General features: G+C 40.9%; 1 protein-coding gene across 2 annotated transcripts in view; it reads left to right on the forward strand.

Moving 5' to 3' along the window:
- Positions 1–27520, forward strand: part of MINDY4 (MINDY lysine 48 deubiquitinase 4) — a 100377-nt gene that overhangs the window by 14453 nt on the left and 58404 nt on the right. For both annotated transcript variants that reach the window (XM_073334753.1, XM_073334752.1), the window contains exons 6-7: positions 26633–26691; positions 27188–27297. In XM_073334753.1, the coding sequence (XP_073190854.1) occupies positions 26633–26691; positions 27188–27297 (169 nt within the window). The remainder of the gene's footprint in view (positions 1–26632; positions 26692–27187; positions 27298–27520) is intronic.

Raw genomic sequence — 27520 nt, forward strand, 5'->3', positions numbered from 1 at the left:
TATATGTCACTACCTTCACATGGATTATAAACTCTTCAGTGCAGGATCTGAGGTATTTTATACATAGGAGCTTTGTACAGCTCGTAGCACATTGGGACCTTGATGCTGATCCATGCTTCAGGGCGCTAATGTGAAGTAAATACACATTGTCTGAATGGGGCTGTGATCTTGATTAGGCCTTGGAATAATGCAGGGCTATAGTGCATCAGGTTTAAGCAGGCTGATTTCTGAACATATTAGGATGCTTTATATCTGAGCAGCAGAAGAGGAAAAGGCTGGAGATAGTGTTGTTTTTTCCCTTTCAAGTGATGCTAGGACAGGTTGTCTTTAAGAGTTATCTTGCCTGAAGTTAGAATGAACTTGGCTAAAAGTTTCTAATTTTGGTCTCCATCTTCATTGGCCCATTGATTATAGCAGTCTATAATTAGGTGCATAAATAAGTGGCCTGAATTGCAATAGAATAAGTGTATAAATAAGTGGCCTGAATTGCAATATTCAGTCAATAGAAATTGAGGGTGGTCAGCACCTCTTAAAATGAGGAGACTTGGGTAGGTGCCTTATTGGGGGTATAGAAGAGTAGCATTAGGCACCTGGTTTGAAAATCTTAGACTGAATGTAATACTGGTTATTAAAAGAGTAGGTTTAAAACCAAAACACTGAGGATGACCTGATCACTATTCCAAACTGCAAACTTAAATTCTCTCTTTTGGTTTATTTGGTTTCTGTATTTAAATTCTGCAACCTAATGAGTATGGGGCACTGTTAACATCCATGATAGTATGTTAGGTCCCTCCACCTTCCTTTTCAGTGGACTGGAGGAAGCAGCGAGCAAGGGACTGACTTAAGCTGCATGGAGACCAGCGTGGCACTTTTCTCTTCCTGGGAGCCAAAACACATTTGCAGAGGCTGTTGGATTTCCTCCCCTTTCCTCTTCCTTCACCTGCATGACACCGTTATTTGTTCATGTTAGCAGGCTTCATCTGAGTGATACGGATTGCTGAACAACCTGTCAGAACACCGTCTTCAAGGTCCCAGCATCCCAAGAGGTTTACAGTAGATGGCCAAAAAAAGCCATTATGTCACGAGTAAGAAAAAATAAGTATTCTGCACTACCAGAAAGAATTGTTTTAGGGAATACAGGGTGAAAAGAGTGAGTATGTTCCCAATACTAATGAAATAACAGGAGTATAGCAGATTATTTATCACCGCTTTGCATTGTAGCACAGGGCTGGCTCAAACTGAGCAGGAGGTTTTGTTCAAACAAATCGTTTGTAATACCTCCATGCAGCTGCTGCTGGGCCTCGCAGCACCTACCATACTAAATCAGCACCTGTGGGACAGAGACGAAAAGCAGTAGCTGTGCTGAAAGGAATTGACACCCCATGCACAATCCTGCACAATGTATGTATGTCACTGAGCTAAAACAGCTTTGATTCCTCTGATGGAATGAGCAGATTTCAGAAAGAACAGTGGAGGGAGCTGTTTCATAAACAGTCTGTCTAATCATTGCATTGGTATTAGTATCCTAAGACCTTGCTGACATAGGGCTCTCAGGCTGCTGCCCGGTGCTGAGAACTCTGGCCAAACCCAGCAAAGTGTGGAAGTACTGTGAGCACATGAGTATTCTCTTTGAAGTCAGGGGTCTGCTCCTGTGCTTAAAGTTAATCATATGCTTAAATGCTTTGCCAGATTTGGGCAGATTGTTTAGCACTTCAGTTGTAAACTTTTTTAGGTAGGGATTGTCTTTTTTGTTCCCTGTTTGTACAGTGCCTAGCATGACTGGGTCCTGGTCCATGAGTAGGGCTCATAGGTGCTGGAATAGTACAAATAATAAATAATAATAACTTTGCAGGATCTGTCTCAGAAAGTATAACAGTCGCTATTTATTGGGATCCAAAGTTCACTCTCTGTAACTCCCATGTAGTTCCATTGACTTCAGTGTTAACAAGGACAGATTTTGACCCTTCTCGATTAATATTTGAGATTTAGTTTAGGACTGATTGCAGCTGGTTCACCCGCAGGGTTTTGTAACCTTTTTCTTTTTTTCCCTTAGCAAAGTAAAGACATTCCAGTCTTATTTTTCATTCCTGTTTTCTTTTCCTTTTTCTGGCTAGCCATTTTCAAAGGTTCCTATTGTTATTCACCACCCCAGGCACCTTTTGTCTATATATGCACTTGGCAAAAAAAGAAGGCAAAACCACAGTGCTACATCAAAGGACTATCTGAATATCAATGAATAATGGCTGCTGACAGAGCAGACAAAAATAACTGTTTATAAAAATCTACTGAAGAAATATGGATTCCTCAATATTTGGGCTCCCACACTTAAGTAAAAGAGAAAGATGAACACCATGCTGTGTTTGCTGTTTTGTGAGTCATTATATCATTAATTAGTCTTAGACAAGGCAAGAATTGGGGGGCACAGGAGGCTATCTGTTAACTAACTTCAGTTTAATAATGATAATAATAATACTGATCTCTTATGCTTTTCATCAGGAGATTTCAAAGCAATGACAAAGGAGATCAATATCATTTTCCCTTTTCAGTTGGAGAAACTGAACACAAAGAGGTGATGTGACTTTCCCAAGGTCACCAAGCAGGCCCATGGCAAAGCTGGGAATCAGAGGCGGATTAGGGGTTTGTGGGGCCCTGGGCCAGAGCAAATGGGGGCCCCTCCCCACCCCTTTCACCTGCAGTCCCCCCCACCTGGCGCTTCTGCTGGGGAAACGAGGTCAAGGCGGAAGTGTTTGCCCCATCCCGCCTCCCCTCCTGGCACTTCTGCTGAGGAGCTTGGTCAGGGCGCAGGGGCTTCTCCCGCCCGGTGCTCCTGATGGGGAGCAAGGTCGGGGCGCGGGGGCTTGCCCTACCCCACGTGCCCAGCACTCCTGCTGGTCAGGGCTTGGGGGCTTCCCCTGCTCCCTGGTAGGAGTGCCAAGCGGGCAGAGTGGGTTGGGGTCGGGGGCACCCAATTGGCTGGGGCCCCTGAGCACATGACCAATTGGCCCAGAGGCTAAATCCGCCGCTGCTGGGAATAGAACCCAGGTATCTTAAATCCCAGTCTAGTGCTCTATTGACTAGTTTAGACTAATAATATATATATATATATATATATATATATATATATAGTACAGTATTAAAAATATAAATGCAAAACCAGTCCTTTACATTCAACAGTAAGTACTGAGGCCAACATTGCATTAGCTTTGTTGGGAGTTTGTTCTGAATAAGAACTTCAGGATTAGAATCTTATTTTTATAGGCACATTTTAGCCAGGTAGACAAACTGAGAAGACATTTGGATTTCTCTTACAACCAAAATTAAATGCTCAGCCATTTTAGATTTACATATAAGAGGAATGATGAACTGACTATGAATGGAATACTTCCAAAAATGATCAGCTGTAGTAATAAAAATATTCTCCAAATATTCTTAGAAAAGCAAACTTAGTTGCTATTATTTCTTATTAAGTAGTTTTTCATAAAATAGCTGACTGCATTTAGGAAAATCAATTAGAAACAAAGAGTATGGATGTAGCTTGTGGCATTTATCAGTTTATTTAAAGGACACCATTAGGGATCTGTGGATTAATATCTGATTTATTTACCTTAACAGATATTGTCCATTTTATAGGTCTCACAAAGATTCCAAACATCCACCATTAAAAAGTCAACATTTAACTACATTTACTACACTACCACTGGTAATTGTGGTAAAATGTTGACTTCTTAATGGAGACCTCTCTATTTTTCAATACACTTTTGACTTACCATGCATCCCCTTGTAGATATACTGTGTCTACTGCCATGTAATAACTTTTAAAACATCCCTTTAGTCACAGAAGTTAGAGATGGAAAAATATCTATCTTACATACTGCCTATCACTGTGGTGTCTTAGTGCTTCTATACAAAACTAAAGAGTGCAAATGAGAGGAACAAAGGTGTTGTTTTCTCTGTGTTCCTCAAGACTTAGATCTTGGGAACAGGCTGTAAATATGACACCTTGGCATGACTTCATATCAACATTGCTCAATTTAACAAGTCAAAAATGATTTTTCAAACTTTCAACACCAGTCAATATAAAATCTCAAAATCAAGCTGTTTTTTCCTTACCCTTTCTATGTTCATCACCAGTAATGCGCATCAGTCTTCAGCTATCCCTTTCTATCCTCATTATCCTTTCATTTGAATTTATGGTACTTGAAAATAATGTTAGTGATGTGCAATGCAGCTCCGTCTTCTTCAGCTGTTTTGGCTCTAGCAGGAATAAAAATATTTTTTTTAAAAATAAATGTACAGCACAAAGAGAGGCACAAGGATCAAACATGTTAAGTGTGACAGTGACTTTTCAGACCATAATCACACTATAAGTTCAACAAGTTCACGTCTGAAAGAGCATATTCAGATATGAGGCTATAAGCTAACAAAGACCTCACCAAACCTTCTAAGCTCCTAGCTGAGCAGAGTCTTGAATGGGAATGCAGTGCAAAAAGATAACAAAAAAATGTCCTGCCCCTCTGATGTATTGTCATTGATGCTGAACCCGTAAGGGTAAGAATTCTATTATCAGTGAACTGAGCATGCAGAATAAGGAATGAGGATCAATCATGGAACAGAATATATGATCACTGTGAATGGGAAAAATTAAATAGGTAAGAGGAATGTCTAACATGGATCAAATTAATTCTATTGCTTGTCTATACCTCATATAGAATTGAGGGCATTCCATGGCAGCTTTTGCCCACCTACAGAGTCATCCTACTCCTGTCAATGCAGCTTTAAGATGATAGTAGACTTCTAGTCTGATGTGTCCCCAATCTCCTCATTGAAAGGATGAGGGATATGAGTTGGCAGGTGGATCCTTGTATTTGCTGATCCAGCATCCTTGCACCCACCCCTAAATTTCTTTCTATATTAATGCAAATGGAGTCCATGCAGCTTCATGGCATCTCTGAGGGTAGACTCTCTGTGTAACTGCAACAGTTCTGATGTTTTCAGGACCTCTGTTTACCCACAGCTGGGTAAGAAGATCTGGCCCATCAAACGGTATCATATTCTGGCAGTTTTGACATCTGTGTTCTGCCTGCCATGACATATGGAGCTGAAAAAAACCAATTCCCCAAGAAAACAGAGTAGAGACTAAAATCTCAACAGCATAGGAAGCATGACAAAACTTAAGACTGGAATTACATGGAGAACCAGGAGACCAAACAAAGAGATGATCATAATGGTCCCTTCTGACATTAGTATCTATGAATCTATGAGATCAGGCTATAATATCTCAGAAGATCCCATTGTCCAAAGGAAGGGATTTATAATACAGGATCAGGAATGAGGCACTTAATTGAGTTTTTACTCATTCTTTCATTGTGAACACTAGTCATCCCTACCTCTTCTGTACGTCTAATTACTCCGTCTATACTGTCCTCTTTACTGCCTGCAGTCTTGGCTAGGAATGGAATGTGAGCTGGGATTTCCTTTCAAGACTCTGCCAAGGTAACTGGGTAATTTGAAGAGTAGGGACTGTTTTATGAGCATGTGGCTTGGCGTCAGCCTTCTTCTTCCAACCAAAACCTTAGCAGCTTCGTGATGTGCTCCATCTGCACTAGCTGGGGAGTAAGTGCCAAATGAGTCCACTGCCAGAATTTCTTTTCCTATATGGCAATGCATAGCCTTTCAACCAAAATTCCCCAGATGGGAACGTTTTAATTGGTCCAAAAATATCACGGCAAAGACTCATTATTCAGTCATGAATTCTTTCCAAGCTGTGCTACGCATCCAAACACAAACAGGCCGAGCGTAGTGAATTGCCATAGATACTAATGCCTTCATTGGAACATTAGTCATATTTCACAGAGTCACTGAAATTAGAGATGGAAAAGACCTTTTTAGGTCACTTTGTTCTACAGTGTATTATTTAGTGCTATATATATATATATATATTTGCTACAGCACATTTTCCAGGGTTTTGTCCAGTTCAGTCTTTAAATGGCTCAAGTGGCAGAACTCCCTCCACTTCCCTTGGGAATCTATTCCAAAGTCTAATAGATCTTAGTTTTAGGATTTTCGCCCTTATATTCAGCCTAAATTTTCTTTTGCTTAATTCTGTCCCATTATTTGTAGTTATAGCTGCTTTTACTGTCCTGGTCATTCCTATCCCTGCTTTTTGTTTACCCCTTTTAAGTACTTGTAGGCAGTTATCTTATTCCATTAGTCATCATTTGACTAAAGTTTATATATAATGATTTTAATATTTGCTCATAATTCTAACCCTCCAACCCCTGAATTTTTGTCTTTTGCTGCTCTTCTTTGATTTCCTTCCTATTTCTTTCTAGTACTCGGGGCTCCCATAATGGTACAGTATTCTAGGCATGACTCACCAGTGCCACATGGAGATTAAAAATCTTTCTGTTGATGTTATATTTCTTAATATGTGGTGAAATATCACATTGGTGTCGCTTGCCACTACATTGCATTGCAAGCTCGTGTATTATTAATTTCAGTTTTGGACAGTGATGCAAACATAACCTTTCCTGAGTGTCTTCCTCTGAACCATTCTTTATGAGCCAGTGTTAGATGTAGGATACGGGGTTAGATGAATCTATTGTGGTACAATAGTTCTGCATTCCTATGCCTTGGTGAGTACAGGCACTTTCTCTATGCTTTGCAATACGGCATTTCTACATGCGACTCTTGGCTGTGAGTCTGAATCACTTTGTTTTGTCTTCTGAATCATTGCTCGCTTTCTCACTCTCACCTTAACTAAGATTAATGAAGGTGGACACTACTGACAGTTCTTTCTTAGAGATGATGAAAAATTCTTGGCTAAGAGAGGATTTTCCCTATGTATACATTTCAGTAAAAAGTATAGAAAAAAACCCAACAACCTGAAGACACTTTTTTTGGAATAGGAGCAAAGCTGGGTAGGAAAGGGCTTTGCTGTCCCACAAATATATTCAAGAGTTTGAAATATTTTCCCATCTTTAATCTAGACAAAATGTCAAAATCTCTAAATATTCATGAACTGGAAAAACTTTTTTTTTTTCATTTCAGGTCAATCAAAACATTTCATTTCTATAATTCTGAAATATTTTGTTTCAATTTTGTTGTGGTTTTTTACCCTTTTTAGTCAAATTAGCTTACATTTTGAAACTATTTGGATTGGAAAACTGGAATTTTTCATTTTGAAAATGTTGCAATTAAATATCTTGACAAATTTGAAACATTTTTTCTCAATATTTATTTGAGTTGGGAGATTTGTTGACTCTTGTTTCACTAACATTTTCAATAGCAACAAATCGGCTTTAAAAAAAAATGACCAAAAGTTGTTGACCAGCTCTAGATAGAAGACCACTGGAAGCAAACAAATATACCTCTTGCCCTCTAAGAAACTCAGTAGAAAAATCAAGGTGACCAGTTTTAAAATACAAATGTTATTTCTTAGTATTTCTCCAGTTATCTGAAACCAGCAAAAATAAAAATTATCAACAAAAACAGTGACTTGGCCCTTTGAATAATCAGCGTTCTTGCTTTAAACGAGTTTTAAAACTGGAGTAAAACAGCTTAATTGCCTACAGGAGGACTCAAGCCTATGCTTGTCAATTCTCTATGCTTAATTAGTTTAGAACTGCCTGAGATCTCAGTGGTTTTTTTTTCTCCTGGTAAACTGTTGCATGCTTCCCACCCACAAGCCGTCTGTGCTGGCATACATTAAAATATAAGCACAAAGATGGATATTCATTTCTGAAGGACTGATGAACTGCACGCACACACACACGCACACACACACACACAGTTTGTCCCTTGTGCTAAATGAGAAATAACCTGGAGGAAGTCTGTTACGTTGGAGCTGGAACAGTTGTATCCTTGGTTCGAGTGGGCAATTAAGGGCTATGGGGCTATGAAAAGCATTCTAGTGAAGGTGTACTGTACATTCCGCTAGACTAACTCATTATGAATCTTGACGGTGCTAACTTCCTTCCATTTATTTTCAGCTTTGCTGGAAATGGCGAAGCCTTTATGCTCTTGGGGAAAGAAGGAATCCTTCCATTTCTGGGGATTCCTCCCAGTTTAAAGCTGGCGTCAAAATAATTGTGTTGATCTAACATTATAAATACCGGTTTCAATGGAAGTGTACATCTGGATACAGTCAATATTGCACTTGAATTTTAACTGCATTCTCTCCTTGTCTAAAAGGAAAATAATAGCAAATACACAAAGCACTTTATTTCAGAACTTCAGTGAAATAAGAAATTCTTGTTCTAAAATGTGTTCATATGGTATACTCTGGGCCAGATCTTCTCTTCTCCCAGGTTTACAATGGTGTAACTCCATTATCTTCAGGAAGGTTACTCCTAATTTATACTGGTGTAGGTGAAATCAGAATCAAGCCATTTACCCAAAGTCTTCCTAATACTCTCCCTAATCTGAATGACAGTAGTATCAAAAAGAAAATACTTCTTGGTTTTTCAGATAAATGTCTTCTTATTTTTCACAGCTCATTTTTGTTAAGTAGGAGAGAGAATTGTCAAATCCAGAACAGAGCTATTCCACTTGGAGTAACAGATGTGGATGGCTTTCAGACAGTACTCAGCATATCACACTGAAATGACTTTTCAGCAGCCTAGGAAAAATGTAATAGCTGACTGCAAAGGAAAAGTGCTTATCAGCATCGTAACTTGGTTTTTAGTGTTCATAAACTTTTATCAGAATAGTAAAGTGGAGCATCTGAGCCAAAGAAGTTCCTCCAGATAGAATAAAATAAACATCTGCAGACATCCACTTTCAGCGTAGAGCCAAACCCTGTCATCCTTCACCAGGCAAAACTCCCATTGAATTCCATGAGAATTTTTTCTGGTGGTGGACTACAGGATTTGGCCCATGGGATAGAAAAAAATCAGTGCTGATGTGATGTTATTAAGACATCATTAATTACTTCTGAGGCAGGGTATGGGTGAGCAGGTCAAGGAGAAAGGTGTTGGACTCCTAACATTACTGAACTCTTGTGGAGCTTTCTCATTTTAGTTTTGCATCTATGATATTATTGTTATGCTGACATCTAGTAACAATATTTATAAAACAAGTTAAATGTCACAAAGACCTGCAGCTGGATTCAACTGTTTATTATCTATTTAAAATAACTTTTCCACTCAACTTTTCTGCCCATCTGTTTTCCAATTTGTGCTTTAAGAAGAGTCTTTTGTGAAGGGGGGCATTAGAACTTGGGTTGCCGCATGAGGATGTTTCTTGACATTATATGTAATTAGTTAACAGCAAGGAAGAGACAAAAATATTCCGGGATGGAGAAAGTCATGATTTTACAAAGATTTGTGATATTGACAAATCCTAGTATATTCAGAGCTTGATTCATCACTGTGTTAACTCCATTTAATGCTGGTAGCTCCATGGAAATCAGCAGAGATGCATCAGAGTACAACTGGTATAAAAGCCGGGTGAATCAGGCCCTCAGAGTTAAAATGGCTGCTCCTTTAACATATATTGTCTTTAAGGAAGACGGGGGAATCATACTGGCTTCAGTAAAGGATAAGGTTTCATCTTTAACTTTTGATTTCCTAGATTTCATTGATCAATGGTCCAGATTTAATGGTACATTTTTAAAATTTAATTTAATTTCCTTGTTAAAAACAATAAATGTCTTTCCAGGAAGGTTATATAATGCATATCGTTTACCCAAGAGTTATGAATGGCTCCAATCCTTTCTGTCAGGCAACCCTGTGGATAAGTAGTTTTTCTAAGCATAATAAATATTTTTAAATGTGTTGTTTACCCAGTGTGCTGTAATGCTCTCTTGTTAAATATGTAACTTAATTTATCAGCTCGGACTGTTTTATCTAAAATAACTAAACCTGCTAATTAGCAAGCATTAATGCCATTATCCTACAAGCTGCTGAGTAATGACTGATGGGTCTCAAACTATGCTCTGAGAGGGTGTGGCCTGATTTGGATGACTGTGTAGTGGGGTCTAATCCAGATCCCACAGAAATCCAGTTGGCTTCATTGAGCATTGGATTAGGCCGTAGGGCCACACCAGCGTATGATAGGTTTGTTTGATGTTTCAAAAATATGTTTAATTGTTCCCATAATAGGCAGGAGAGGATGAGCTTTACAATGGTTGCATTTATAGAAAAGGTCAGTTTAGTCTGGGTTCGGCGTTCAACATTAAAGCATTGCAATTAATGTAATTACTTGCACATGCTTCCTTTCTATCCTCTCTGAATTCCCAACCCAGCTTGTCTGTGTGGCCCCATGCTGTACCCTTTGCCATGAGAGTAGGCATGTGGCTTGATCCGCAGCTGACGTCAATGCTGCTGTGTGACTCCGCAGACAGGAAGCACTGTAAGAATAGGACAGTCAGCACCTCTTCACAGAGACTAAACATATCACCTCTACAGTACACTCAGCCTTGAGCCTGGGAATAAGTCTGCACTTGACTCTCTTAACTGGCAGCAAAGTGAACTGCTGTCAAACAAGATCAGGTCAATTTAGGAGTTATGGATTTAAATAGCCCATATTAATATTGCACTTGATTTTTTTCAAATTAAAATGGGAAATAAACGACGGGAGAAAACCTTCAGCTATTTCAAATTGCATTGCACCTTTCATAATGGAAAGTCTGGACTGGTAAGAAAAGCTCAAAGAAAGATTAGTAATCTATTGTGGCCCTTTGGTGCCAGTGGATTCATGGCACCAGATATGTCAACACAACATTTGTGCATGTTGCCATCTGCCCTTTCAATATTTTCCCAAAACTTCATAGGAAGAGGCTGTGTGCAATTATTGGAAATGATTAATTGCTTCTTCATTATATTTTATTTTTGGAAAGCATATCAGACTGGAAGAGGACAATCGCATGGCCTAAAATGCAGTCAGTGAACAAGACAACTTTCTTAATCAGAGCACTGGAAACATGGTATCTCTAAAGCATACTGTATGTAAAGCAGAAAGGCGGTACACATTAATTTATGCACTTAGGGCTTTACACGTTTCCTTTTCAGTATGTCTGCTTGGGAACATCAGGTGTAACACATTAGGAAGGAGAATTAATGCAAGAAATCACTGTCCCACAAGAACAATTCCATGTATGGCAGTAGCTCAAAGAGTGTGTTCTCCCAAAGCCTTACACCCCTTTTGATTACTTTAACAGGAGGTAAAGGCTATCTCTACAGTGCCTGTTCTCACCAATCAGCTATCATCTTTGTTTGGTTTTTATCATAACAAATGGAGATAAGAGAGCGTATCCGCATGGCCCCACAGTATGCCAACATTTTTATGGCTGACTTAGAACAACGCTTCCTCAGCTCTCGTCCCCTAACGCCCCTACTCTACTTGCGCTATATTGATGACATCTTCATCATCTGGACCCATGGAAAAGAAGCCCTTGAGGAATTCCACCATGATTTCAACAATTTCCATCCCACCATCAACCTCAGCCTGGTCCAGTCCACACAAGAGATACACTTCCTGGACACTACAGTGCTAATAAACGATGGTCACATAAACACCACCCTATACCGGAAACCTACGGACTGCTATTCCTACCTACATGCCTCCAGCTTTCACCCTGACCACACCACACGATCCATCGTCTACAGCCAAGCTCTGCGATACAACCGCATTTGCTCCAACCCCTCAGACAGAGACAAACACCTACAAGATCTCTATCAAGCATTCTTACAACTACAATACCCACCTGCTGAAGAGAAGAAACAGATTGACAGAGCCAGAAGAGGACCCAGAAGTCACCTACTACAGGACAGCCCCAACAAAGAAAATAACAGAATGCCTCTAGCCATCACCTTCAGCCCCAACTAAAACCTGTCCAACGCATCATCAAGGATCTACAACCTATCCTGAAGGACGACCCATCACTCTCACAGATCTTGGGAGACAGGCCAGTCCTTGCCTACAGACAGCCCCCCAACCTGAAGCAAATACTCACCAGCAACCACACAGCACACAACAGAACCACTAACCCAGGAACCTATCCTTGCAACAAAGCCTGTTGCCAACTGTGCCCACATATCTGTTCAGGGGACACCCTCATAGGGCCTAATCATAGAATCATAGAATCATAGAATATCAGGGTTGGAAGGGACCCCAGAAGGTCATCTAGTCCAACCCCCTGCTCAAAGCAGGACCAATTCCCAGTTAAATCATCCCAGCCAGGGCTTTGTCAAGCCTGACCTTAAAAACCTCTAAGGAAGGAGATTCTACCACCTCCCTAGGTAACACATTCCAGTGTTTCACCACCCTCTTAGTGAAAAAGTTTTTCCTAATATCCAATCTAAACCTCCCCCACTGCAACTTGAGACCATTACTCCTCGTTCTGTCATCTGCTACCATTGAGAACAGTCTAGAGCCATCCTCTTTGGAAACCCCCTTTCAGGTAGTTGAAAGCAGCTATCAAATCCCCCCTCATTCTTCTCTTCTGCAGGCTAAACAATCCCAGCTCCCTCAGCCTCTCCTCATAACTCATGTGTTCCAGTCCCCTAATCATTTTTGTTGCCCTTCGCTGGACTCTCTCCAATTTATCCACATCCTTCTTGAAGTGTGGGGCCCAAAACTGGACACAGTACTCCAGATGAGGCCTCACCAATGTCGAATAGAGGGGAACGATCACGTCCCTCGATCTGCTCGCTATGCCCCTACTTATACATCCCAAAATGCCATTGGCCTTTTTGGCAACAAGGGCACACTGCTGACTCATATCCAGCTTCTCGTCCACTGTCACCCCTAGGTCCTTTTCCGCAGAACTGCTGCCTAGCCATTCGGTCCCTAGTCTGTAGCTGTGCATTGGGTTCTTCCGTCCTAAGTGCAGGACCCTGCACTTATCCTTATTGAGCCTCATCAGATTCCTTTTGGCCCAATCTTCCAATTGGTCTAGGTCCTTCTGTATCCTATCCCTCCCCTTCAGCGTATCTACCACTCCTCCCAGTTTAGTATCATCTGCAAATTTGCTGAGAGTGCAATCCACACCATCCTCCAGATCATTTATGAAGATATTGAATAAAACCGGCCCCAGGACCGACCCTTGGGGCACTCCACTTGATACCGGCTGCCAACTAGACATGGAGCCATTGATCACTAACATGGAGCCATTAATCACATCAGCCACACTATCAGAGGCTTGTTCACCTGCACATCTACCAATGTGATATATGCCATCATGTGCCAGCAATGTCCCTCTGCCATGTACATTGGTCAAACTGGACAGTCTCTACGTAAAAGAATAAATGGACACAAATCAGATGTCAAGAATTATAACATTCAAAAACCAGTTGGAGAACACTTCAATCTCTCTGGTCACTTGATTAGAGACCTAAAAGTGACAATTCTTCAACAAAAAGTCTTCAGAAACAGACTCCAAGGAGAGACTGCTGAATTGGAATTAATTTGCAAACTGGATACGATTAACTTAGGCTTGAATAGAGACTGGGAGTGGGTGGGTCATTACACAAAGTAAAACTATTTCCCCATGTTTATTTTACCCCCCCACCCCCCAAGGTTGTAATGTTCTTCAGACATTCTTGTTAACTGCTGGAAATGGCCCACCTTGATTATCACTACAAAAGGTTTTCTCCCCCCCTGCCCCCCCTGCTCTCCTGCTGGTAATAGCTCATCTTAAGTGATCACTCTCCTTACAGTGTGTATGATAACACCCATTTTTTCATGTTCAGTGTGTATATAAATCTCCCCACTGTATTTTCCACTGAATGCATCCGAAGAAGTGAGCTGTAGCTCACGAAAGCTTATGCTCAAATAAATTGGTTAGTCTCTAAGGTGCCACAAGTACTCCTTTTCTTTTTGCGAATACAGACTAACACTGCTGCTACTCTGAATTCGGTATTCAGTGTAAGCTCTCCTCATGTTCCTATTTCAGGTTGGACATTACTTTTCAGGAAGAGACTTCATTTGGCTAGAAACTGTTAGGTTAGATTGTCTGGGAGTGTTGAAAGCCCTAAGGTTTCTCACAGGAAATGTCAGACCAGACACTTTCCACATCCTTAAAAACAAATGAAGGTCAAAAACTGAAGGAGTGGCTACTTTCTCCTAGACAAGCAAAGGAGAGAGTTCTTAAACCGCCCACACTGAGAAGACTCATGTGACTGTTAAATGCTGGGAACCCATTATTTAGGGTTGTCATTGCCACATGTACAATGGACAGTATCTTGAATGTGCCTTTATTTAATGTAAAGTAGTTTACCTCCCTTAGCTCTTCTGTTGGTCGCTACCGCCATTGTTTGAGTGTCTTAGGATATGTCTGCACGGCAACTGGAAGCAAGCTTCCCAGCCTAGGTAGACAGGCTTGTGCTAGCAGGGCTCAATCGGCTTGCTAAAAGCAGCAGTGTGAGCATTGCAGCTCAGGCTACTATATGTGGTGTTGGGATGCGAGGGAGTTCCAGTGTGGAAGTTTTAATTTGGAATTCTTTATTAGGAGTAGAATCTATAACTGAACTGCACCTTCAGCATGTTAGCTCCTTGTCCATATCCAGTGATAACTGTAGTTATTTATTGTACTATTTGTGGTGTTTAGATGTTGCTTGTAATTATTAGAATTGGGAGCATTGGCTGTTGGGAGTCTGAAAGGACAGGAAACAGGAAGAAGGGGGAGGAGTTGAGAGGCTGGGAGAGAGAACAGAGGGTGCAGCAGCAGCTTGGTAAAGAGGTTTCCACTTTGAAAATAAAGTCCTGTTGAAGCTTATTAGTACCTTGCCTGGTTGATACAACATTTTGGCGACGAGGATGAGTCTTCTGCCTCTGAACCCACCTGCACCCTTTCTGCAAAGCCCAGGTGAGCCTCCAATTGCTTTTACTACCTGGATCCATATGTTTGAGACTTATCTGCTTGCAATCAGTGCTACGGAGATTTCTGAAGTAAGAAAGTGTTCTCTGCTAATCCACTTCCTTGGAACAGAAGGGCAGCTTATATTTCACACTTTTCCCCTTGCAGATGATAATAAAGAATTTTTTTGTGCCAAAAGTGAATGAAATAGCTAATCGCTACAGATTTCGCCAGCGTGAGCAGAAACCAGGGGAAACTATAATGCAGTATATTGCTTCCCTGAGGTGTCTGATTGTAATTTGTGATTTTGGGAATATGGCAGATGAGATGATTAGAGACCAGCTCATTGAGAAAACAACCATGCTTCATGGAAGAGAATGCTTACTTGTAGAACCACAACTTACAATAGAAAAAGCAATAACCATTGCTTCTCAGATTGAGTCAGCTACAGCTGAAGCCAAAATAATGAGCATGGTTACAAGAGGCACAGTCCAGGCTGTGACTCCTTTGCAGAAAAGTTCACTACCACTGCAGACACACAATTGCAAGAGGAAAACTAATGAAAAACTACTGAATCAGCAAATTCAAAATACGGTAAAAGCATGCTTTCGCTGTTGATCCCCACAACACCTTGCAAGCTACACAGGATTTCCAGCAAAAGTAGCTCAGTGCAATCATTGCAAAAAGATTGGACATTTTGCCAAAGTATGTCATAGTAGCCAGTTCAATCAACAGGTCCATGCAATTACGATACCAGATGTTACTGTGCTGAGCGTGGACAAAATCACTACTGCACATATTCCAGAACAGGTAAAGTGCACTGTAAATGTTTCCGCCATACCCTCAGGCAAACCACACTCTATTCAGCTAATGCTGGACACTGGCTCAGCAGTATCTGTACTACCTGATTCCATCTATCTGAGTTACTTTAAAGATGTACCTCTTACTGAACCCAAACTTCACTTGGTGTGCTATTTGAAAAACCATATTCCAGTAAATGGTTGCCTGCCAGTAATAGTTACTTTTGGTGATTGCTGTGTAACTGCAGAGTTCTACGTTGTCCACAAAGGCACTCCTATCCTTGGCAGAGATTTAAATCTCAGGGTAGTTAATGGACAAATTGATCTTCCTCAGCAAAGCACTCTTGTGGTACGCACACCAGTTTCAGCTGAGACCCAACACCAGGTTGAGGAGAAACTCGGCTGTGCTTATGGGTTTCTGCATAAAGTTAAAATGCAGAATAATGCGATGCCTGTACGACAGAAGTTACAGCGCTTACCATTTTCAGTCAGGGAAGCTGTTTCAGAGGAACTCAGAAAACTTGTTCAAAAGGACATTATTGAAGAGATCAACTCCTCGGAATGGGTTTCACCTATAGTAGTGACACAGAAGAAGGGTGGAGGCATTCACCTTTGTGTGGACTTAAGAGAGCCAAATAAAGCTATTGTGATTGACAGCCATCCTCTTCCTCACATAGAAGAAGTATTTGCAGAACTCCGTGGAGCAAAGATGTCTTTTACTCTTGATTTGCAGAGCGCATACCACCAGGTTATGTTGCATGAAGATAGCAGAGACCTCACAGCATTTATTACATGAGGGACTATTTCGTTTTAAACGTGTTCCATACAGTCTCGCATCTGCCCCAAGTGCCTTTCAAAAAATGATGTCACTGATTCTGAAGAATCATCATGGAGTTCAGTGCTATCTGGATGATATTATCATGTTTGGAAATACTTCTGAGGAGCATGACAATAACCTGCAGTCTGCACTAAACTGCATCGGCACAGCAAGGCTCCAGCTCAATAGGTCCAAATGCAAATGTAGACAAATGGAGCTCTCCTTTCTGGGGCATACAATTTCACAGATTGGACTAAAACCTGATCCAGATCATATCCTGGCAATTTCAAATGCTCATCCTCCAGATTTGCAAACCTTACATTCCTTCTTGGGTCTTACCTCCTGGTATGCAAAATTCATTCCCAATTATGTTTCTGTCATTGAACCGTTACAGGAATTACTATGGAGAAGTTCAACCTTAGTGTGGACAACGGATGCACAAACTAGTTTTGAAACGGTGAAAGACTTGATTGTACATAGTCCAGTACTTGCACTATTCAGTCCTGCATTGCCCACAATTGTAACTACTGATGCTTCTGACTATGGACTTGGGGTTGTTCTCACACAACTGCATGAGGACAACACAGAGAGGACTTCAAGGATACTAAGTAATGCTGAGAGAAAATATTCTACAGTCGAAAAAGAAACACTTGCTCGTGTCTGGGCTACTGAAAAAATGACAAACTTACCTGTGGGGCCGCAAGTTCAAGTTGCGCACAGACCACAGCCCTTTGACGATGTTGCTCACCACGAAAGGACTGGGAAGAGCAGGATACCGTATTGCTCGATGGTCTGGAAGACTGCTCTCTTTCAATTATGAACTGGAATATAAGCCTGAAAACCAAAATGTGGTCACTGATTGCCTTTCTTGCCTGCCTTTGCCTTCACCAGATGGTCCACCGGAGGATGAGGATGTAGTGGTTGAGCTTATTACAAGCACTCTTACTGCAGTTACAAGAGAACAATTTCAAGCTGCTTGTTCAGCGTGTCCAATTCAACAAAAACTATGGGAATTTCTGACAAAGAGATGGCCCAGTCACCCTAAAAACCTTGACCCAGTTTTGCTGCCTTATTTTAGAGTTTGGGATGAACTTTCTTTGTTTGATGGCTGTGTGCTACGAGGTACACACCGGCTCCTTGTGCCAGAAGAATTACAGTCAAAACTCATACACCTGGCACACAATACTCATCAAGGAATTGTCCGAACCAAACAAAGACTACGGGATCTGTATTGGTGGCCAGGGATGGACTCTCAAACTGAAGCACTTATAAAATCCGGTGTCACTTGCCAAATGCATGATAAGACAGCAGTGACATGTACCCCTCCATTACAGCCTGTTCCTCTTCCTGAATCTGCATGGGAAAAAGTGGTGATTGACATTGTAGGACCCTTTGATACTGCTCCAATTGACTGTCGTTATGCCATCACTTTAATAGACTATTTCAGTAAATGGCCTGAGGTAGCGTTTACATGGCAAATCTCTTCTGCTACAGTAATTAAGTTCCTCTCTTTAGTTTTTAGCAGGGAAGGTAACCCCAAAGAACTGGTTTCAGATAATGGTAGTCAATTTACTTCCCTGGAGTTTGAAACTTTTCTAGCAGAGAGGAACATTTTACACAGAAGGTCATCCCTATATTACCCTCAAGCCAATGGGGAAATCGAATGGTTTAACAGACGTTTGAAAGAGAGTTTGCAAACGGCTAAACTGGAAGAGCAATTGTGGATACCCTTCACTACTGAGTTGTTGCAAGCATACTGGGCTACATGACATGCCACAATGCAAAGATCACCCGCAGAGTTACTGCATGGGAAACAGATGAATACTAAACTGAATATTGCTGGATTGTTAAAGGCACAACCTAATGCCCTAAACGAGGATGATGTGAGAAAAACAGTTGAACAGAACCAAGCAAAATCTAAAGCTTTCACAGACAAGCGGCGGCGTGCTAAGGAACCAAAGTTTGAGTGTGGTTCCTTCGTTAAAATATGAAAACTTGGAATTTTACACAAAGGGGACCATAAATTCACAGCTCCTCTTAAAATCATAGAGAAGAAGGGACCTTACGCCTATCGATTTTCTGATGGGCGGGTATTGAATGCTTCTTATCTTGCACCTGCCTATGCACCAAGAGGAGATTATGCCAACACCCAGTCTGAATTGGATGATTTCACCGTAGTACCAACACAACAAGACATTGCACTGGAACCGGGGCTTGAGAGACGGCCTGTCAGACCCAGATGACCACCTGTCTGGACTAGAGACTATGTTATATAGTATCTACAGTGTTTTCAGTGTAATATTTCTGCCAACAGTATAGTGTCTTGTTTCATATTTGTTCCTGTGGCTAGAACAATAATGTTTATTTTAATTGGAAAAGTTTCTTAAGAGAGGAGGGAATGTGGTGTTTAGACGCTGCTTGTAATTATTAGAATTGGGAGCACTGGCTGTTGAGAGTCTGAAAGGACAGGAGACAGGAAGGAGGGGGGAGGAGTTGAGAGGCTGGGAGAGAGACAGAGGGTGCAGCAGCAGCTTGGTAAAGAGGTTTTCACTTTGAAAATAAAGTCCTGTTGAAGCTTGTTAGTACCTTGCCTGGTTGATAAAATGCTATTGTTACAAATTGTAATTAGTTATCTGCATTAAAACACGTTATTCAAGAAAGCCTGGCATACCGTGCAATCCATATTGCTCAATAGAACTGACCTGTCATCATTATTTACCACTTCTCCAATTTTTGTGTCATCTGAAAACTTTGCCAACAGTTATTTAGTTTTCTTCTAAATCATTGATAACGATATTGCTTTACGTTGGATCAAGAACAGATCCCTGTGGTATACCACTAGAAATGCCCCATTAGATGATGACTCCCCATTTACAATTACTTTTGAGATTTATCAGTTAGCCTGTTTTAATCAATTTAACATGTGCTATGATGATTTTGTATGGTGCTAATTTTGAATCAGAATTTCACGCTATACTCAATCCGATGATTTTCAGAAGTATATTATGTTAACAGAGTTATCATTGTCACCAAAACTTGCAATTTCATAAAAAAACAATATTGAGTTTATCTGAACAGACTTGTTTTCCATAAAACCATATTGACTGGCATTAATTATGCTGCCACCCTTTAGCTCTTTACTGATTGCATCCTGTATAAGTCTTTCCATGATTTTTCCCAGAATCAATGTCACTCTCACCAGCCTATATATACATGGGTCATCCCGTTTACCTTTTAAAAATATTGGCACAAAATACATTAGTTTTTTCCCAGTCCTCTGGAACGTCTTCTAGCCCAATGTAATAATATAATATTGAATATATAATTGTATTGATTACTTAAGAATTTCCAGTTATCCCTTTGAGGGGTGACAGGTTCTTGTCCCAAGATCAGACCCAGTTTTATAAAATTACTAGATAGTTGGGAACCCCAATGTGCACAGTTGCAACACTCACACTATGGGAACTCTTCTGTATTTCCAAATATTTTATTAATACTTTTAGCAAGGTCACAAGCACTCTAACTCAATAAGGTAGATAAAGAGACTATAGAATGTACCTCTACACATCCATATACTCACACCATGCCTTGCAGGATGACCTGAAATGTTAGCCATTATCTTCCTCATCATCATCACCTTCCTCCTCATCACGAGTGGCCATCATTCTGGTTCCTTCCAAGGGCCACATTTCTCTCTCTCTTCTACCCCGTCAGGCTGGGATGCGACTTTTATGATATATTGCGCTGACACCACTATATCTAATGCATACTCAGTAAGAGGTTCTCCCCTTTTCCTTATTTGTATTTTCTCATCCTACTAATGCTGAAAGAAAAGGAGTACTTGTGGCACCTTAGAGACTAACCAATTTATTTGAGCATGAGCTTTCGTGAGCTACAGCTCACTTCATCGGTTAGTATATTGCTACATGTACTACCATGTCAACTCATGATCATACCCATCACCCCTTGCTTAAGCAGATGTTGGGTTATTACTTCTATGTTCCTTGTGGTGGCACTTACTGGAACATTCTACTTCCTACTATTGAGCAAGGTCTCCCTAGTTCCTAAAATCTAAAGGTAACAGTTGATCTATGCCATGGGTTATGGCCTATTTAACAACACTTACGCTAACTTACATTTCATCTAATGTTTTACAGGGTATTGTATGTATGTATATAGATATCTTCTTACTATATGTTCCATTCTATGCATCCGATGAAGTGGGCTTTAGCCCACGAAAGCTTATGCTCAAATAAATTTGTTAGTCTCTAAGGTGCCACAAGTACTCTTGTTCTTTTTAAGTTTCTTGCGTTATAGCTGAATATAACGAAAACAGCTAAATATAATGACGGCAAGGCAGTGAATATAATAAAGGCAAGCTAGCTCTATGGGCTCCAGTCTCCAGTATCACAAGAATGGAATGAGGGCTGTATACTTCTATTGTACTGTGTGTACAGCAACAGAACAGTATACAACCCTAGGATTGTTTCAGAACCTGTAGGAATTCTTCTGAATCTCTACGTTATTTCAGAGGCAAGATGTAAGTACCGTGCAAGAGCTGCAGAATGCGTTAAATTGACAAGGAAACTATGGTTTTCCAACACAGTTAGTTATTCTGAACTAGCTGGTGATCATTGCTTATTTTATAAGCACGTTTGTTTCTTTGACCTCCAGCATAGGTTAATATAAATAGGAAACCATAGAGGACACATGCCTTATTGTGCAGAGGGAAGAACTTTCTCTGAGTTTGGTTATCCTATGTAAACAACGTTTTCTATGCATGGAGATGAGATAGGAATGTTCAAATATTTGGAGAAAGTACAGTATGGTATATTTATAATACATATTTTCTTCCTGCCTCATTTTTCTGACATGACGGATGACTTCCTCCTTGCAAAGCGCTTTAATTGTATGATATTATATGCACAATAAATGTTCCTGGAATAGTGGCCATCTGTTGAAGTGGAAATAACAGTAGAAGTTCTGACGAAGTTTCAAGTAACTTAAGAAGGGAGCTCACAAATAATCTCCACCTGCAAAAATACCCTTCTGTGCAGGAAAACATCCTACGTGGATCTGTGCTTTTGGTGCTTTCCCCAGTGATATACGCCTTGGAAGTTCTCTGAGATCATCCATTTAGACTTTCTTTCAGTTCTTTCAGTGGTGGGTCTATGTATTTTTTCATTTGCAATTGCTTTCAGGTTGGGGATTTTTTGGGAGAAGAGGAGTTTGGGAGAGGAAAGAGTCAGAATATTAATTTAACCTGTTTCTAGTCCTTTCTGTTTCAAAAGGCAGTCAGATACTAAGGTGATTGGGCACATTACAAGAGCCCAGATGGAAGGATGGTCTTGTAGTTAAGACCATGGATGGAGATCTGGGTTCAATTTCTAGTTCTGCCACACACACCTTGTGTGGCCTTGGGCAAGTCACTTAACTCTTCTGTGTTTTAGTTTCCCATCTATAAAAATAGGGATAATAATACTTCCATACCTTTAGAATACTTTAAAGAGGATACATTTATTAATGTTTGTGTGGAGCACAGATACTATGGTTGTAGAGCCCATACAAACTATATATAGAGAGAGACAGAATGTAAATGCTGATGCAAGAATGCATGATAGGCTCCTTCTAAAGGGGGATAGAACATGACCAGTAAACCCTATCCTTCCATTTCAGACTGCCATTGGCAGCATTTGGCAGTCATCATCTCCAATAATCCTAGTCTGTAATCTCTGTAATATATCCTGTCACCTTTGTGGCTCAATTCATGATCAAATCTTCGACCTGGCACATGGTGAAGTGCAATGTAATGTAAACGGGGTTGAGTGGCTTATTTTGGTGACACACACACACTCTTTTAAGTGTAAACAATGCTGATGTAGATAGGAACAATGACTTGCTCACCAAAAAGTACACCAAATGACACTTTTTGTAACTTTCCTTTATATCCAAACCCTATCTGTATTGTGATCTCAGCTTTCAGAGGTACTGTATGTGTAAGACTGGACCCAAAGGGCTTGACCTTGGAAGGAAAAACATTCTTGCTAGGAAGCCAGGTGGAATAGTTGCAATCTCAGAAATAAAAATAAAAAAGCATGTTATTGCTGTAAGCGTGGTTCAGTGACTTCAGTATTCCGTTGAAACACATTCTGTGCGTAAACACTGATTTTATTGGGACCCTCCACCTGACCAGTAAGTATGAAAATATTAGCAAGTAACGCAGAAAAAAATAAACTGAAAAGAATGATGGAAACCAATATTAGTAAGATCTGTTAGAATGTACTGTAATTTACTTGACAGTGGTTAGTCCGCTGGTGTGCTGAGACCGTTGCCCATCATGCTGACCAATACTGTTTCATTGTTTCCTTGTGCTCCCCTGTCCCTCTGCATCCATCTGAGGTCTCTCATCTTATCCTTTGATTGTAATCTCACTGGGACAGGGTCTGTGGTTTTGTTCTGTTTCTATAGAGCACCCAGCACAGTGGGGTTCTGGTCCATGATTATCACTTCTAATGCATAATAAATACCACCACTACTACTAACTGTATTTTAAAATACACTGTAGTAAAAAGTACTGCTATTTTCCACTGTAGCTCAGAATCTTTTAGTATGTTGCTATGCATATTTGCTCTCAACGCACATACTTAGATCTCAGGACTGATCTCATGAACATTAATTATTTTACTTTGACTTACTAGTAATATGGGTGATTCATTTCCTGCTGTAGAGTGTCTGTTGTGACTCTGTGCGTGCTGCCAGATTTAGTTGAATCAATCCCTTAATGCTTTTGTGAAGAAAAACAGCATGGTAGTTCCTACTTTTAAGTTCTAGAAAGGCTTGTAAAGGAAAAAGGTGCCAGAAGGTTTTCAGACTGGAAAAGTCCTGAGTGTGGTGTGCATGTGTGTTCTGCTTTCATTCATCTTCTTTCACATAGTGAAAAAAGGAAATTAAGTTAATGGAAAATATGTGATATGGCTGCAACTGTTGCCATAATAATAATGTGCATAGAAAGAGTGTTTCTGAGGAAGTGATTCCATACAGTTTTTGAAAGGACTGTCATTTGCAACACAGTTTTCCAAACAAAAGATGGATGAAAAATGGTTCATAGAATATCAGGGTTGGAAGGGACCCCAGAAGGTCATCTAGTCCAACCCCCTGCTCGAAGCAGGACCAATTCCCAGTTAAATCATCCCAGCCAGGGCTTTGTCAAGCCTGACCTTAAAAACCTCTAAGGAAGGAGATTCTACCACCTCCCTAGGTAACGCATTCCAGTGTTTCACCACCCTCTTAGTGAAAAAGTTTTTCCTAATATCCAATCTAAACCTCCCCCACTGCAACTTGAGACCATTACTCCTCGTTCTGTCATCTGCTACCATTGAGAACAGTCTAGAGCCATCCTCTTTGGAACCCCCTTTCAGGTAGTTGAAAGCAGCAATCAAATCCCCCCTCATTCTTCTCTTCTGCAGGCTAAACAATCCCAGCTCCCTCAGCCTCTCCTCATAACTCATGTGTTCCAGACCCCTAATCATTTTTGTTGCCCTTCGCTGGACTCTCTCCAATTTATCCACATCCTTCTTGAAGTGTGGGGCCCAAAACTGCACACAGTACTCCAGATGAGGCCTCACCAATGTCGAATAGAGGGGAACGATCACGTCCCTCGATCTGCTCGCTATGCCCCTACTTATACATCCCAAAATGCCATTGGCCTTCTTGGCAACAAGGGCACACTGCTGTCTCATATCCAGCTTCTCGTCCACTGTCACCCCTAGGTCCTTTTCTGCAGAACTGCTGCCTAGCCATTCGGTCCCTAGTCTGTAGCTGTGCATTGGGTTCTTCCGTCCTAAGTGCAGGACCCTGCACTTATCCTTATTGAACCTCATCAGATTCCTTTTGGCCCAATCTTCCAATTGGTCTAGGTCCTTCTGTATCCTATCCCTCCCCTCCAGCGTATCTACCACTCCTCCCAGTTTAGTATCATCCGCAAATTTGCTGAGAGTGCAATCCACACCATCCTCCAGATCATTTATGAAGATATTGAATAAAACCGGCCCCAAGACCGACCCTTGGGGCACTCCACTTGATACCGGCTGCCAACTAGACATGGAGCCATTGATCACTACCCGTTGAGCCCGACAATTTAGCCAGCTTTCTACCCACCTTATAGTGCATTCATCCAGCCCATACTTCCTTAACTTGCTGACAAGAATACTATGGGAGACCGTGTCAAAAGCTTTGCTAAAGTCAAGAAACAATACATCCACTGCTTTCCCTTCATCCACAGAACCAGTAATCTCATCATAAAAGGCGATTAGATTAGTCAGGCATGACCTTCCCTTGGTGAATCCATGCTGGCTGTTCCTGATCACTTTCCTCTCATGCAAGTGCTTCAGGATTGATTCTTTGAGGACCTGCTCCATGATTTTTCCAGGGACTGAGGTGAGGCTGACTGGCCTGTAGTTCCCAGGATCTTCCTTCTTCCCTTTTTTAAAGATTGGCACTACATTAGCCTTTTTCCAGTCATCCGGGACTTCCCCGGTTCGCCACGAGTTTTCAAAGATAATGGCCAGTGGCTCTGCAATCACAGCCGCCAATTCCTTCAGCACTCTCGGATGCAACTCGTCCGGCCCCATGGACTTGTGCACGTCCAGCTTTTCTAAATAGTCCCTAACCGCCTCTATCTCCACAGAGGGCTGGCCATCTCTTCCGCATTTTGTGATGCCCAGCGCAGCAGTCTGGGAGCTGACCTTGTTAGTGAAAACAGAGGCAAAAAAAAGCATTGAGTACATTAGCTTTTTCCACATCCTCTGTCACTAGGTTGCCTCCCTCATTCAGTAAGGGGCCCACACATTCCTTGGCTTTCTTCTTGTTGCCAACATACCTGAAGAAACCCTTCTTGTTACTCTTGACATCTCTGGCTAGCTGCAGCTCCAGGTGCGATTTGGCCCTCCTGATAACATTCCTACATGCCCGAGCAATATTTTTATACTCTTCCCTGGTCATATGTCCAACCTTCCACTTCTTGTAAGCTTCTTTTTTATGTTTAAGATCCGCTAGGATTTCACCATTAAGCCAAGTTGGTCACCTGCCATATTTACTATTCTTTCGACTCATCGGGATGGTTTGTCCCTGTAACCTCAACAGGGATTCCTTGAAATACAGCCAGCTCTCCTGGACTCCTTTCCCCTTCAAGTTAGTCCCCCAGGGGATCCTGGCCATCCGTTCCCTGAGGGAGTCGAAGTCTGCTTTCCTGAAGTCCAGGGTCCGTATCCTGCTGCTTACCTTTGTTCCCTGCGTCAGGATCCTGAACTCAACCAACTCATGGTCACTGCCTCCCAGATTCCCATCCACTTTTGCTTCCCCCACTAATTCTACCCGGTTTGTGAGCAGCAGGTCAAGAAAAGCACCCCCCCCTAGTTGGCTCCTCTAGCACTTGCGCCAGGAAATTGTCCCCTACGCTTTCCAAAAACTTCCTGGATTGTCTATGCACCGCTGTGTTCAGTGTTCAGTGTTATTATTTTGAAAAAAAATAATCCTCTTTAACAGCGACAGTAGGAAACTTTTCCTTGGACTGTATTCCCTTTGGTGTGAATTTCAGTGGGAGCAACAAGCCTGTGCTACCTCTGAGAATCCGACTGATATTTAGGAGTCTAACTTCACAGCCAAGTTTGAAAAAATTAGCTTTGATCATCATTTACTTATTTCTATAAACATTTAACTTGTTGATGACACAAATAAGGCCAGTATGTGAGCCAGCACAATTTATATCCCACTGAAATTTTATTTTAAGGATTTAAGTTGGATTTAAGTGGTCCATAGGCCTCATGCAGGAGTGAATTTCACTCCATGGGTCCCAATCCTGCAAGCTGAGTTGTGGGCACCCAAAGATTGTACTCATGCAGAACACCACAGACGTCAGTTGAGACTCCATGAGGGTGTAGAGTCCTGCCCATGCATATGAACTTGCAGGATCTGATCCACAGGGGAGTTACATTTAGTGATACAAACTGATTGCATTATGTTGCAATGTGCAGACTGCTATTCTGGCTTTAGTGATTGTCTATATACTATATAGAATGCCATATACTTCTGTGAAAAAATTTGATTTTGCCCTAATAAGGTATGGTGGTTTATACATTGTTTAACTTAATCTTCTATATTGCTTTTTCATTAAATGTGAACCTTTGGTAATTTGTTCTTTAATTCATTTTAATTTAGAAAGACTCCATCATCCATATCCAATAAAAGTGACCAGATGAAAAATGTCCTAGAACTAGGTATGTCATGTCATGCTTCGCTTTGGTCTGTCTCTCATATTTTTCACAGCAAATAAAACTTAACAGCAATGTGCATAATGGTCTGTTTTTGATCAAGTCTTAGTTGATTCAGGGTACAGACAGTTGTGTTTTAATTTCCTAGATAACATTGTGTGCTTGCTTCAATCCCAGTTTAACTTTTAGATGCCAGGCCAAAAAAGTGCAACTAGCACTTAGGAAATTTAAACAAACAAATAAACCGCTTTCATTTAATTGACCTTTGAACAAATTTAATAGTAAATTATTGGGGCATAAGAAACAGTGGCTCTCATGATCTAATTTGTATCATTACTTTTCAGAGTGGCACCGTACTCGTAACTTTTTAAAGATCAGAGGTATTAAAGTTGCATCTGTCATTATGATCAACCACTAGCAGTGGGTTACCTGGTGGTATTGGAGGGCAGAATTTGGTTTACCAGACAACATTCTGCATATTACAAGGTTTCTTCTCTTTCAGTTGATTTCGATGATGAAGCAACCATTGGGGAAGTTAGTAGGATCCCAGAACTTTCAACGCTGTATACACTTGAAATAGTATCAAAGGCAATTGATATTTCCCTAGCAAAAGTAAGACACATGTATGATGATAAACACAAAATGATGCATTAAAACCTGTTATTTTTATTGAGTAAGCCAAAGCTACAATAGGTTTTGTTTTTTACATTTAGTGCATCTGAGATTCATAATCCAGTAAATCCTAATAATCATTAAAATTGTATTTTTACATTCCTTTATTAATGGTTCCAGTCAACTGTGCTTCTTTGACTTGTTCTAATTTTTAATCAGTTAT

The sequence above is a fragment of the Lepidochelys kempii genome, chromosome 2 (assembly GCF_965140265.1).
Source record: "Lepidochelys kempii isolate rLepKem1 chromosome 2, rLepKem1.hap2, whole genome shotgun sequence".
Classification (NCBI taxonomy): Eukaryota; Metazoa; Chordata; order Testudines; family Cheloniidae; genus Lepidochelys; species Lepidochelys kempii.